This window comes from Acomys russatus, chromosome 7, assembly GCF_903995435.1.
Source record: "Acomys russatus chromosome 7, mAcoRus1.1, whole genome shotgun sequence".
NCBI lineage: Eukaryota > Metazoa > Chordata > Mammalia > Rodentia > Muridae > Acomys > Acomys russatus.
The window spans coordinates 50,019,397-50,033,255 of NC_067143.1; the positions used below are offsets into that span (position 1 = coordinate 50,019,397).

The 13,859-nt window shown below is 53.7% G+C and overlaps 1 protein-coding gene across 1 annotated transcript in view; it reads right to left on the reverse strand.

Moving 5' to 3' along the window:
- The window catches only part of Myo7a (myosin VIIA), a 61,652-nt gene that overhangs the window by 7,136 nt on the left and 40,657 nt on the right, over positions 1–13,859 (reverse strand). Inside the window, exons 30-41 of the mRNA XM_051148986.1 lie at positions 13,556–13,729; positions 12,602–12,829; positions 11,181–11,351; positions 8,513–8,630; positions 7,829–7,955; positions 7,075–7,244; positions 6,166–6,356; positions 5,545–5,669; positions 5,014–5,171; positions 3,735–3,888; positions 938–1,093; positions 358–463 (exon numbers count right to left, since the gene is read on the reverse strand). Coding sequence (XP_051004943.1) covers positions 358–463; positions 938–1,093; positions 3,735–3,888; positions 5,014–5,171; positions 5,545–5,669; positions 6,166–6,356; positions 7,075–7,244; positions 7,829–7,955; positions 8,513–8,630; positions 11,181–11,351; positions 12,602–12,829; positions 13,556–13,729 — 1,878 coding nt within the window. The remainder of the gene's footprint in view (positions 1–357; positions 464–937; positions 1,094–3,734; positions 3,889–5,013; positions 5,172–5,544; positions 5,670–6,165; positions 6,357–7,074; positions 7,245–7,828; positions 7,956–8,512; positions 8,631–11,180; positions 11,352–12,601; positions 12,830–13,555; positions 13,730–13,859) is intronic.

The window sequence follows — 13,859 nt, forward strand, 5'->3', positions numbered from 1 at the left end:
AGATCACTGTGAGTTTGAGGCCAGCCTGGTCTACAAAATGAGTCTAGGACAGCCAAGGCTACAAAGAGAAACCCTGTCTTGAAAAAGCAAAAACAAAAACAAAACTACTTTTCAGGATACAAGTTAAGATGTCACATTTATGACAGCCTGCCTGAGCGGGGAGGTAGGGGACAGGACCAAAGTGGAGGGGACTTATCCCAAGGGGTGTGTGTTGTCTTTTAATCAAGCCTTGGCTCTAGCTAAGAGGAAGAGGATTTCAGGGTATGGGGTGTTATTAGAGACACCCAGTGCATGCTGAGGGAGCTGGACCCTGTCCAGGATGCAGACCCATGTGCAGGGATGGCGGGGGACCCTCACCTCATCAGTGTCATCGGGGAAGTAGACCTTGTGGAAAATCTGGGTGGTTTTGTGCTGGATGGCCTCCACCTCCACCAGGTGTGGGGGGTACTTCCGGGACCCATTTCTGAAACACGGAGGGAAGGAGAGGCCAAGCATGTTCCTGGGCTCACAAGGTTGGGGGACAGAGGAAACCGGAGACGAGTCCCAGTCTGACCCCATCTTCATGCCCAAGAATGGGCTCAGCTATGTGGCCTCCCAGAACCCTGAGTTCCCAGCCAGTAAATGGGATGGTGACTGGAGAGAGGGGAGAGAGTGAGAGCGAAGAGTGTGAGTGAGCTTTGCAGAGTCTGCACTGGGGCCCAGGGGCCACCTTCCTGGTCCTCCAGAAGGCTGAAGCCTCTCAAGGAGCAGCCAGGCTTCCCAACTGTAACCCACATGGGGTGCAGCTCCTGCCACACAAAGCTGGGAAACCCAGAGATAGGTCCACATTATGCGCTCACGGCCTGGCCCCTAAGGGTTTGTCCTACAGCTGGGTGTGGCCAGATGCCCCACCCCCACCCCTCTCCATGCTGGCCCCTGTCCCCCATGGCTCCTGTACCTCAGGGCTTTCTGGAGCCTCTGCAGGCAGTCGATGGCAAGAGGACAGTGCTTGCGAGACTGCAGGAAACGCTGCACGTGAGGCAGGAGGATGTTGCTGGGTGGGAAGAGGCCTGTGCACAGCCACAGCAGCTCCCAGCCCCGTTCTTCGCTGTACCTGTGGGAGGAGGACCAGAGAGTATCACAGGAAACCTGCGCATCTTGGGCACAGGAAACCAGAGCTATACCTTCTGTCCAAGGACCAGAACAGACACACAACCATAGCAGCCAGAACCAAACAGTGCTGCTCAAATGCGGCCAAGCACCGATGCCAGGGCAGACAGTCTCCAGTCCACAGGGACACGGGAGTTCCTGTGCCGGAATGAAAAACTCAGCTATTCAGCACTCTGTCTGGGTCAGCTGAGATCTCCTCCTCAAAGCCATACATTCCGAGGGATAACATGGAAGTAAAAGTGTGCAAATTCCTATGCTGGCCGAGCTCCTGAACACGTCTATACTGTTAAGCCGGGTCTGAGGACTCTGCACTTTAACTTGAAGGCCAGATCATCCAGAGACTGGGCCCTAGTGATGGATGGAGTCTTACATGGACGGCCAGTCTCAAAGAGAAACAGCAAACACTTCCAAACTACCCTAAAAAGGGTGTTCCCTCTCTCCCAAGTGTGAGCTCTTTGGGAACTCAGCCACCAACTTGCAGCTTGTTTTTGTAAATCTTCCCTTTGCTTAATTTGTCTTGGTACGTTATTTTACCCACCTGCATCACTGGCCTCTTCAGACACAGCTCTGCACAGCATCTTGGTGGCCTATATGGGGCGGTCTGGGGCGGTCTTAGCTACTTAACCCGGTGCCTGTGGTGACTGATGGGTGGTCCAGAGGCAGATGATGGCCCTTGGCTGTGCTCAGGGCACAGACTAAGGAGGGTTTTTTCCTCCTTGGAGAAAAGCCATACTTCCCTCCTGTGGGTGATGGACCTTGGCCAAGACTATTTGTTCAAGGGACATGAAGGTAACAGAAAGCGGATGGCTGCCTTTGCCTTCTCTTGTGGACCCCTCGCTCTCTATGTGCTGCCCAGATGGCAGTGGCAGCTCGGCCAAGGGAACGTCACACACACTGTGAGAATTTTCTCTTTTCCCCCCACCCTTCTTCTTACAGGAAGGAACAAACTGTGTGGCTGTGTTAGCGTTTGCAGGTTCTCCTACCATTCGGGCTTCCTACCATCCGTCACCCTCAGGCCTGATTCATGGCCAGGATCGGCATGTGTGATTTTTCCTGGGGGCTGCTCCACCAATGGGTTTAGCTTTGGCGTGAGACTGGGTTTTACCTCCAGGAGTCGGAAGGATGCCCTGGTTTGTCACAGGACCCTGCGAGTATCACGTGTGCCTCACTAAACTCTTACACTAGGCTCATCTTCTTTAAACCCAGCTCCATCTCTGATTTTTTCTGGGGGCACATCCAAGCCCCTCCCCCTGGCAACTCGGCCCCCCAACTCCTCCCTGTCTCCCTGCTCTCTTCTCCTTTCCCTTGGGGATAGCCTACAGCCCCTCCTGTAGGCTGTTAGTTCTCAGGGTCCTTCCCCCAGGTTATTCCACAGCTTACCTGGACTGCCTTGCCTCAGAGGCTCTGGGATAGTCCCAACCCTTTTGGACAAGCTTTAGCCAAAAGACCTGTCATCCCTCAAATTCACCCCTTGAGAGCAGCCACCTTGAGTACACTGGCAATTTATTAAGCTGTAGCTTACTCAAACCCACTGCAGATCAAGACACTGTCCTGACTGATCAAAAGCTGGCCTCGTGTGGCTATCAGACTTCTTCAAAGGAGCCACCTCTGAGTCTTACCCATCAGCACTAGGGACAGAATTACCCATCAGCACTAGGATCTCATTTGGACAGAACCCTAACAGCAAAACAACAGCTAAGGACCTTCCTATGGAGTCTACAAGATCCTGCCTTGTAGGCTAAGCCTCACTATGAGGCCTGGAGGGGACCAGAGAAGGGGGTGCTCGATTGGACCCCTAAGATGGCATGAGCTCTGGGTCTCACCTCTGCCCCAGGATTAGCTCTCCCTGATCTTACCAAACCCTTTTATTTATATTCATGTGGGTAAGAGGGAGAGACTCACTGGGAGTTTTGACTCAATCACTAGGACCTTCCCAGTGCTCAGTTGCTTATCTTCCAAGTCATCAGACATGATGTCATGAGGCTGGCCCCTTGCCTTAAGGCACTGGCAATTGTGACTGCCTTGGTTGGAAGGCCTCTGTCTCAAGTCTGGGACAGAGTGTGATGGCTTTTCACTGGGGCACCATCTTCTCTTGGAATTCTCCTCCTATTTTTTGCAGCATATTACCAACAAATCTTGTTTTCTGGTCTCGGTAAAGGCTTTCACCCTGCGTGTGTCATGGGCCGTTCACACACTCTCGCACAGAATGGAAAGTGAAGCTGGGCCGAAGAGCCAGGTCGAGCTCACCCTGAGCTCTACAGTGAGCTTGGGTTTGACTTGCCATCCCTGCCTCAGGCTGGCCCACTGAGAAAGTGAAAGAGGGATCTCCCGTAGGCCCAATTCTCACAGCGCAGGAGCCTTTCCAGAGAGACTGTTGGGCTGACAGCCACCTCAGCCTGAATCAGCCCAGGGGTTAGGAATGGCAGCTGGGAGGGCAGGGCGGTGGACTTAGAGAACTGTGCTAAGGGATGCCCCTTCTTGGCTCTTGACAGGTTGACCTTAGGACCCAGGCCAGGCTGATGAGGACAGTCTACCACAGATGAGGTGTCAATTGCCTCAAAAGGTCCCCGCTCCTGTCTGCTCACCTGATGTTGTTGTCAGTCAGCTGTTTCAGGATCTGCACGTAGGCCTCATCTTTGAGGGGCTCAGCCTTCAGTGCCCCCTCAAAAATCTGGTCAGTGAGCTCATTGACGGACCGTGTCCTCTTGGATGGGTAGTCGCCCATGTACTTGAGCACAGGTGGGAGGCCATCAAGGAAAGTCTATGACTGAAGGGGACACACTGGCCTAGGAAGTAAGGGACCCGATTCTCCCTACCCTGGAACTCTGAGTGACACAGTAGGTGTGGCCTGCTCAGGATTTATCTTCCCTTCCCCACCATGGCCACCCTTCCTCAAGCCCTGACCCTACACCCCAAGTGTCTGAGGCAGCCAGAAAACATTGTCCAATCCCCAATCTGACTGATTCCCCAGGCCCAGCAGCTCCTGTCTCTGTCTCTGTTTCTGTCTGTCTGTCTGTCTGTCTGTCTGTCTATCTGTCTGTCTCTCTCTCTCTCTCTCTCTCTCTCTCTGTGTGTGTGTGTGTGTGTGTGTGTGTGTGTGTGTGTGCTGCTGGGGACTGACCCCACAGCCTTGGCCTGCTAGGCAAGCACTGTGCCACCCAGTTATAGTTAGTTCCAGCAGCCATAGCTTGTGTGTGTGTGTTTGGTTTGGTTTTTTGTTTGTTTGTTTGTTTTTGTTTGTTTGTTTGTTTGTTTTTGAGATAGGGTTTCTCTGTATAACAGCTCTGGCTGTCCTGGAACTAGCTCTGTAGACCAGGCTGGCCTAGAACTCACAGGGATCCTCCTGCCTCAGCCTCCCAAGTACTGGGATTAAAGGCGTGTGCCACAACACCTGGCCAGCTATAGCTTTTTAACAGACCCTGGGAGCCTTTCTGTGGCAGTACATCTACCCTCCAGATGTGCTAAATTATTTTGCACCCTGCTGATTCATCTCAGGGACTTTGTATACACCACGTGCCCCAGGAAAGCACTTCCTATAGGTTAGGTCAGGCCACTTCATGAGCTGGCACCATCACCACTGATTCTGGCCAGCACAGAATGCTTATGATGTCAGGGGCTGGCTCTTGTCACAGCTTCATCTCTGTGCCTGGCCCACCACAAGGCAAAATGCTTGTATTTCAACAGAATGACAAGATCAAAGAGGGTGCTGGATGAGGCTGTCCTTGCATACTGTGAGGTGCCGTGTACCCAGTCAGGGTCTTCCAGGGTCCCCAGAACCCAGCCAGCTCTGTGGAGAAGGGCCCTGTCATGCCCAGCCCTGAGTACCCTCTCTGCTGCCCTCCTAGTCCTCATGGTAGTGGATATCTATGAAGGCCATGCAGGCTTCCTGGGAGAGTTCTTCACTGCCCAGGATCTTCTTGAGTAGGGCCTGCTTGAGGGGCTCTCGTGTGTGGCTCCACAGCCGGTCCTTACCTCGGGCCTTGGATACCATGACACGGCTCAGCGTGTGCTTGGGTGGGGGTCTGTCAGGCACGGAAATGGTCAGTACCAAGCCCACCATGGCAAGCTGGGTAGAGAACCCCTCCCCCTCTTGTTCTTCTATTGTGCTTTGCACTGCGCAGTAGACTCCAGGAGACTCTGCCCTGCTCCCAGGCACCCTCAGCCAGAGCTAAATACCCCAAACCACAGCATTCATCTTCCTACCCAGGCTCCCTCCTCCACCCCCCAGGGCAGAGGTCATGCTTGGGTGGCACAGGTGCCACCCAGAGGACGGAAGGATGAGATGAAACCACACAGGGGGCTCATCTTGGACAACAGAAACTGCCTATGCTACCCCTGACCTGGCCCTGCTTACAGGTGGGGGCTTCCTGTCCCAGACCTGCCACCCAATGTCACCTGAAATAATCGTAGGAGAACTCCTCCAGCGTGTATGGCTTTGTGCGCACCTCCGGCTCTGCTGTACGCAGCTGCAGGAGTCGAACAACATCCTGCCTCTGGTCTGGGGTCATGGTGACCAAGGCCTGGGAGGCAAGAGACCGGGAGTTCATGTCAGCTGTTCAGTTGGGGCCACTGGGATCTGGCAAAGCTGGAGACTTCCAAGATGGCTCGGGGAGACTTGGTCTCCATGGGGGTGGAGACACCCCCCCCATGCCTACAGTCCCTGTGCCTCAAACATGCTGTGCTTGGAACAATCCAGACTCAGGAGCCTTGCACAGGAGCTGCCTGGAGAGCTATGCTAAATCCTTGACCTGTGATCCAGAAAAAAAACCAGACCCTCGCCCAGCTGTGGCCCCATTTCCCTTCAGTCATGTGACAATGATTCCCCCATCCCTACCCCTAGGCCCCTCATCAACTGATGCAAATTAGGTGGATACCCATACATTAAGTCTGTGGGCCCCTAAGGCCATCTACACAGAAGATGCAAATCATTACTGTATTACAATCCTTCATTCTAGTCATCAGATGTGAGAAGAAGAAAGGAGGGTCCAGGGGAGACTTCCAGCGCGGGTCACATACCACAATCTCCCGAGGTGGCAGGGTGACAGTGGGCATGACGTATACACAGTCAGTGGGGAAGTCGCCACGCTGCTTGGTCCTCTCGTTGATGCCATTGGCCCAGCCCGAGGTCATGACCTGCTCACCGGTGTCATGGTCAAGAATGATGAGGTCTCCCTTGGCAAAGCTGAGGAAACCCGACTCCTCACCAGCTTTGAGGCAGGGGTGAGTGGATCCACATGGGGGCAGAAAACGGGGCTGCGTTGGGACATCTTCATTTGGGCTGATGACCTATATACGCTGAGGCTCCATGCCATCTGCCACTCTGCATAGTCTTTGTGCAAACCCCATGTCCAGATTTAGCCACCGGTGTGGGTCACTCTCCTGCTCAAAGCCCACCCTTTTCCTCCTCGCTCCTCGCCTTGCCATTTTTTTTAATCAAGCCAATGCAATTTCAATTTTGGACACCCCAGCTTTCTCCTGCCTCTGTGCATGGCTCTCCTACGCCGTCTGTTTCAGATTCCTGCTCACGTATGCTTCCTGTTTGGCCCAGGCTGCATGGAGTGTCTGACCTCCAGGTTCCCACAATCTCTAGGTTTCCATTGTTACTGGACTATCACAGGACTGTTACCGTATCTCCCTTCCCTTCCCACAGGTTCTAGGCTCCATATTGATCAGGAGGGGTACCATTGTGTTATCGGGTATGGAGGACCCCATACAACTTGGAGATTGTGATAAGAGGTAAGTTACAGTCCTGGATGGAGGGGATGGGGGGAGAGTGTTCTGTGGGCTACAGGTAAAGGCGATTCTGCCTTGGGCTTAGTGTCTAGAAAATATAATAATAAGGCACCATCCACCTGTTGTAGGGAGGGCCAGGCCAGTTGTACAGTCTGTGACCACCCCTGAGCACCCATGTCAGCGGTCACTCACCAGGATTGGGGTTGTCCTGCAGTGCCACCACATACTTAGACCTCTTCCGTAGCCCCTCCAGGAAGGTGACCACCAGGTCACGGATGTCCTCGGCATTGCTGGATGTGAAGGTGTACTCGTCCCCTTTGATGGTGGCCAGTGTAAAGCTGGGGGCCATCAGTTTTGCTCCCCTACAGGACCAACACGAAGAACAGGGTCCAGCCGGGGTCAGCCCTGCCCAGCCCGAGTGACAAGCAGCACAGCCCAGATCAGAGCAGCCCAGTGAGAGCAAGATGCGGCACTCCCTGAAGGGGACCAAGGCCAGTCTGTCAGAGTGTCCCGGACTCCCAGATAGGGCCCTGCCAGGGCGAGTCATGGCCCACTGAAGTGATAAGCTCAGACACATTGTCCTCTAGTGCAGATGTAGCCATGGCTACAGCCAGGTCTGGTCCAGAAGTGGCCCACTCTGGCCCAGTGCACTGCTCATTGTCCATCTATGTCCCTATTCACTCTTCAAGGCTCATCCTAGATGCCTCTTCCACTAGGAAGTCCTCCCTAACCCTCCTCATATCTGGACCACATTCCTACAAGTCCCAGACAGATGCTCTGGGATGCACTGTGCTATGGAAAGTGGCTATTCCAGGACCCCACCACCCTCTGGATGCTTCTCAAATGACAAAGAGCTCACCATCGATAACACTGATTGTGTCCCCGGCCCCAGATGCTGCCCCCTCTCCTCCCATCACCCTGTCTGTACCCTAGCGGCCATCCCCACCTACTGCTGGACACTGCCATGATCTCTGGAAAGGACAGCTCCAGAAGCACCTGCTCCTGCTCGTCCACGAAGTAGACACCCGTCCAGTTGACAGCCACGATGACGTCACTCTTGGAGAGGGGAGGGCCTGGGACAGTGACAGAGAGTCTGAGGAGGGGGAGCCTCCCTGATCTTGGGCCTAGCTCCTCCTCCATATCCATAATCCTTATAAGAAGTACCACTCCTGCCCTGCACTAAGGTGAGACGTGGTGAGGGGTCAGACAGCTGAACCCCAGGGTTGTCTGTGGCTCTGAGACCTGGCAACTCAGGGAAGCCCAAAACGAACTCAGGGCTCAGGCAGAGCAGACGCGCAACAACAATCACAAAGGCGAGCGAAGCTGATGGACCATGTTGGCCTACATCAGCCACAGTCACATCCCCTCAGCCACAACCACCCACCCTCAGCTTCTTGGGAACAGCCCACGTATGACATGGCTACCTTCTTCTATCCATAGCGGGAGGCTTTAATGATCGGCTGTGCAACCCTGCGGACCATGAACTCCTACTGGTTATCACTGACTGCACGAGTCCCTCCCAGCTCCTCAGCAGTAGGACCTGAGAAGGCCAGGCGCACGCAGAGAGATAACCACTCTCCTCCCTCTGCATGGCTAGGGCCACAGCTGGGGCTGAGAGATGGGGAGATACCTGAAAACTTATAGGCTTCGTAAAACCTGGAGAACAGCAAGGGCCACTTGAAGCGGGCATAGTTGACCACATCCTCCTTGACCTTCTGAGTGTCAGTTCTCCTCTGGGCATAAATTCCCTGCAGAGGACAAAGTGGGAGCAATACTGAAGGGTAATGGGCAGGCTCTAGACACTAGCTGTCCTATCCCTGCTGCTCCCTCCAGCCCACAGGCACCCCGCTGCACTGCTTTCTCTTATCCAGTCAGCATCAGAGCTCTTACAAATCTTTCTGTGAGGGTCCCAGGCACCAAAGGAAAACACAACTGCCCCCCCCCCCCGGATTCCCCAATGCAGTGGCCCAAGCAAGGGCAATGAGAGCCATCAGGAGGCCAGGGCCAGGCTCAATGGGAAGAGCATGCTGTGTGGGGAGGCATGAGAGCAGAGAGAGGATACAGCATCATGCCACAGAAAGTCAAGTCCCAAACTGAGCCTTGGTGTGCGCCTTTAATCCCAGCACTCAGGAGGCAGAGGCAGGTGGATTGCTGTGAGTTCAAGGCCAGCCTGGTCTACAAAACCAGTCCAGGGCAGCCAAGGCTACACAGAGAAACCCTGTCTTGAAAAACCAAGAAGAAAAAAGAAAGAAAGAAAGAAAGAAAGAAAGAAAGAAAGAAAGAAAGAAAGAAAGAAAGCCAAGTCCCAAAAGTGGGCTTCTATAAGGCTGGGCAGGCAGGTGCAGGAGTGAGCAGGGTCAGCGAGGAGGAAGATGAGCCTGGAGGTAGGTCAGGCCTGGCAAGAGCTGCTGCAATGCTCCTGTAGGGAGCAACGTTTTGTTTCCTTGTTAGAATTCCATGGTCCTGGGGTAGACTCAAGTGATCAGAATAAATATGTGGCCTTGACAATACACAGACCCAACCCCGGATAAAAATCTTCATGCCAACTACATATAGTTCATATATATACCTACAGAGGGGGCCAGTGTGGTCCCACGCCAGGGACAGTAAGCACTGGCTGAGAGGTTGATGCAACCAATTTCATGTCAAAGTGTTCGGAAATTATGCATGTGTATGTGTGTGGAGAGAAAGCCATAAAGCAGAAGGCAGAAGGCTATATATATTCCCTCTATATCCTTGTGATCAAGTCTTCACATCCCAAGGTGCACATTTGAACACTGGGTCTGCACAAAGTGGTCAACATGAGGTCTTTCACAGGGTCCTATCCCAACAGGCCATGTTCTTATGGGAAGAGACAATCAGGACATGCGTGCTTGTGACCACGGGAGAGGACAATAAGAAGTAAGCAGGGTCAGGCATGGTGGCGCACACCTTTAATTCCAGCACTCAGGAGGCAGAGGCAGGTCGGTTGCTGTGAGATCGCTGTGAGTTCGAGGCCAGCCTGGTCTACAGAGTGAGTCCAGGACAGCCAAGGCTACACAGAAAAACCCTGTCTCAAAAAATAAAGAAAAATAAATAAAGAAAGAAACAAGCAAGGTGGGAATGTCAGGTGAAGCCAGCCCCACAACGCTCTGATCTCAGCCCAGGAGGCCCCAGAACCAACATGGAAATGTGTGTGGTTCCTACATCCAGTGCGGCCTTCTTCCTACCCTCCTGGAAAAGATGCTCATTTACCCTGTCCAGTGCAGCAGAGCCCAGAGCTCTGGGACATACACTCGAAGGAGCTGGGATCTGGGGAAAGACAAACTGACAGAAGAGCATGTCTATCTCACTCATGACTATGCCCCCAAGGCCCGATTTCAAAATAAAAAAAAATGCCGCCACTCCACCAAAGCAGCCACACGCACAAGCCTTTCTGGAAATAAATACCAGGGGCAGCTGGGGCAGCAGAGCTGGGAGCTGAAACTGTTTGGGAGGCAAAGTGGACCGGCTTTGGTAACTTGCCAGATGTTAAGGGGGAGCAAGAAGAGATGGTGATGAGGAGATTTTTCTCTTAGGAGGTGGAGGGATGTAGGAAGGAAAATACTGTAGAGGAATTAGTGTCAGGCCTGGAAAAAAAAAAACCCTTGTAGGTGACACTCAGGACCAGGTGGGCCCGCAGTGAGCTAGCCAGAGAAGGTGAAAGGCGGGTGGCAGGTTCCACAGGACACCTGGGTGAGGGAGAGGCTTGTCTGTAGGGCATGAAAGATGATCCGTGGGGACCTCCAGTAACTGAGGCTAGGCCTGGCCTGCTCTGATACAGCAGAGCCTTGGAGATGTGCTCAGATCCCTCACAGCGGCCCGCCCACGCCTGGTTCCTGCTTCTGCAGGCCCCTTAGCTCCACAGGGATTTTTCCATATTAGGTCACGGTCTGGGACTTCAAAAGGAGCCTGTATCCAGAGTTCCCAAGCAGGAAGCTACTAGAGTTTTTAGAGAAAAAGAAGGTACAATTCCTAGACAACCCCCATTAGTCCTGAGAAGTCACTCAGAAAGCACAGCATTGTAAGTAACTGGAAAGGTCACCCTCAAAGTCCATGACCCTGGGGATCCCTCAAGAGGCCACAGGATCACCTTTGAGCCTTCTGGGTACTGAGCCCAGAGGAAGTGACAAAAGACACATATGAATGCTGTGTATGGTGGGGGATAGCGGCAGGAGGCCCTGGTCCACAGCCACTCCCAGTCAGAAAACATCAGATGCCAGCTGTGGTGCCTCGGATGCTCGGAGCTGCCCCTCCTCTGAGCTCCTTCTTTTTCCTACCTTCTTGTGGGCGGCAATGGCCAGCTGCGCCCACTTCTCGAGAGTCTTCAGGGACGTAATCTCACGGTCAGGAATGTAAGTGGGCACCAGACTCAGCAGACGCTCCAGAATCATCTCAGAACCGTAGTCCACGAAGTACTGCTGGGAGGCCAGCTCGGCCAGGTCATCCTCCTGAAAAGGATGCACACCATCACCGCCACCACCCTGAGAATGCCCTTCTAGCCCAGCCCCCTCCCAGCCATGCCTCCTATAGCATGGGGACCCCGACCCTCAGGACTCTGAGTTCTCCCTGTCTCCCTGTCGTATTTTTCTCTGCACAGGGCAGCTACGAGGTCCCTAAACCCACAGCCATAACTCTTGCCCTGTTCCTGGTTCTCTTGGCACCAGCACAGAGCTGGCTTCTGTCTAGGGCCACATAAAGTGAGCCAAAAAGAGCAGCCAGCTTATTTGATGGTGGTCAGACAACTACGACTTATTGTTGCATGAAAGCCACTCTGGCTGGCAGTTTAGAAGAAAAATAGAAAAGCCTGTCTTGGAGCGTAGGGCACTGGGGATGGCCTGATGATAATGGTGACAGCACATCACTGCCACTATCAAGCCAGGAAGAGTCAATGTGGAAACAATGTGGCTCTATTTTCAGAGAGCCAAGTGAGAGTCTGGGCTGGGCCTTTCTCTGCCTAGGCTGGTGCTCAGAAGCCAGGGCAGTACTCCTTGGGGCTCCTGGGCTTCTCTAGAGTAGCAGGGTGATAGAGGAGGCTTTCGGGGACCTTGTAGGCAACTGCTATTTTCCAATGGATGGAAAATGTTTCCCGACTTCAGCAGCCAATATGGTGGCTCTAACAGACTCTGAATATTAGCTTCTCAGCACACGCACCATCAGTACCACCACTACCATTACCACCAGTGTCACCTTCGCCACCAACACCAATAAATGCCATCATCATCACCAATAGCAACCACTCTCAACATCAACCCTATGGCCATCTCCATCCTGCCATGGCCAGCAGAGCCGCAGGTACTTGGCAGCACCAGCATTATCTTCAAAAACAAGGCTCTCAGTTCTGCCCCGAGAAGGAGAGAAACTGAAGCACACCTGCAAACCGTGGTCTGGATGGTAAGACAGTCCCTTTAGAGAACTCCCTAGAATAAGAACCGCACCACAAACATGCCCATCTGAGAGCACATGCATCACGCACGTGCACTGCAGACTGCGTGGACCCCTCCCAGTAGGGAGCCAGGATAGCTTCCTAAGCATCTGCTCCACACGGCTCCTGTGAGGTTCCGGAGCATTGAATCCACAAAGAACCCAGGAAACACCCAACTGCCATCAGGCCAGTCTCGGCACCAGCTGACAATAGCCCTTAGCCCAGGCATAGCACATGGGCAGCCGTGGCATCTTGTGGCCCAGGCACCTCACTTACCTTCTCACACCTGTACTCCCCAAACTTGACTCCTCGCACCACCTGCTGGTAGATGAGGTTAGTGGCCACGTTGTCCTCGGAGGGGTTGTGCCAGGGTGTGAAGACCTCTTTTCTAAAGAAGAGCCTCCACGGGGCGTTGCGCTCCTGTGCACCCTGCTCCTTGGCGTACTGCTCACACTGGGAGATCGCATCCATGACGTGGTCACTGCCACTGCCCAGGGAGGACACCTGTGAGCAGAGGAGAGATGGCACAGTGGAAGGATAGGCAGGCTCGGGGTCCACTGTGTCAAAGGCATGGGTATAGATAGAGGCCCAAGGCCCAGAGGAGGCAAGAATGTGTCCTGGGTCCCCTGGGATGCTGATCTCAGGCACAGGCTCTGAGCCGGCTTGTAGCTTGCACAGTGACTGCTTCCCAAGGCTCAGTAGTGGGCCTGTGTACATGGAAGACCTTTATTCTCAGAGCAAGCAATATTGTAAAGCAAGCCATTACTAGAAGAGCCAATTAGTGAGGGGAAACGCAGGCAAACTGTGCCCAAGCCCAGGGTCTTGTCCCTGGGTCCGCCCAGTGGCAAAGTTCCAGGCATAACTCAGAAGAAAAAGACTGTGGGTCCAAGCCAGGGAGCTCACTCAGCTGGAAAAGATGTGGAAAGGGCCCTGATCAGACCCCTATATATGACAGCAGGGGATGTGACCCTGGGAAACAGAATTGCCTGCTCTCTGACCCGCTGGAGCCCCCAATCTTTCTCCTTTCTCAATGGCAAGAGATGGGCCTCCTCCTAGGCACCCATTTGGAGCAAGCTCTGGACTGCTGACTGTGGGGTACACAGATGCCCGAAGAGCTTGACACCATTCCCCCAAATCTGGCAGCTCTGGTTCTGGTTTAAAGGATTCAGACATGAACACCTGAGCCAGCAGGTGGCAGCATTGTACTGGGCTGGGCTTGGGCCACCGTACCTTATCAAACAGGGCAATGTAGAGGGAGAACCCAAAGCGGTCCTTGAGTGAGATCTTGTCAGCCAGAGCATTGCACAGCTCCTTGGCCGTGGTGGCTGAGTCCGTTAGCAGGGTCTTTGTGGTCCCGTCCATGAAGGTCACGGGCAACATGATGGGCTTCTTGGACTTGGTGGCCTGAAAGTGATCGAGAGGGTCTTTGGTCTCTCTATGCTCTGGCTGCCTATTGGGCTGGAGCTGACCCTCGGACCACCAGCATCCCACTGGGACACCACCTGGATCTGTCACAGGTGTCTACCCTGAGGGG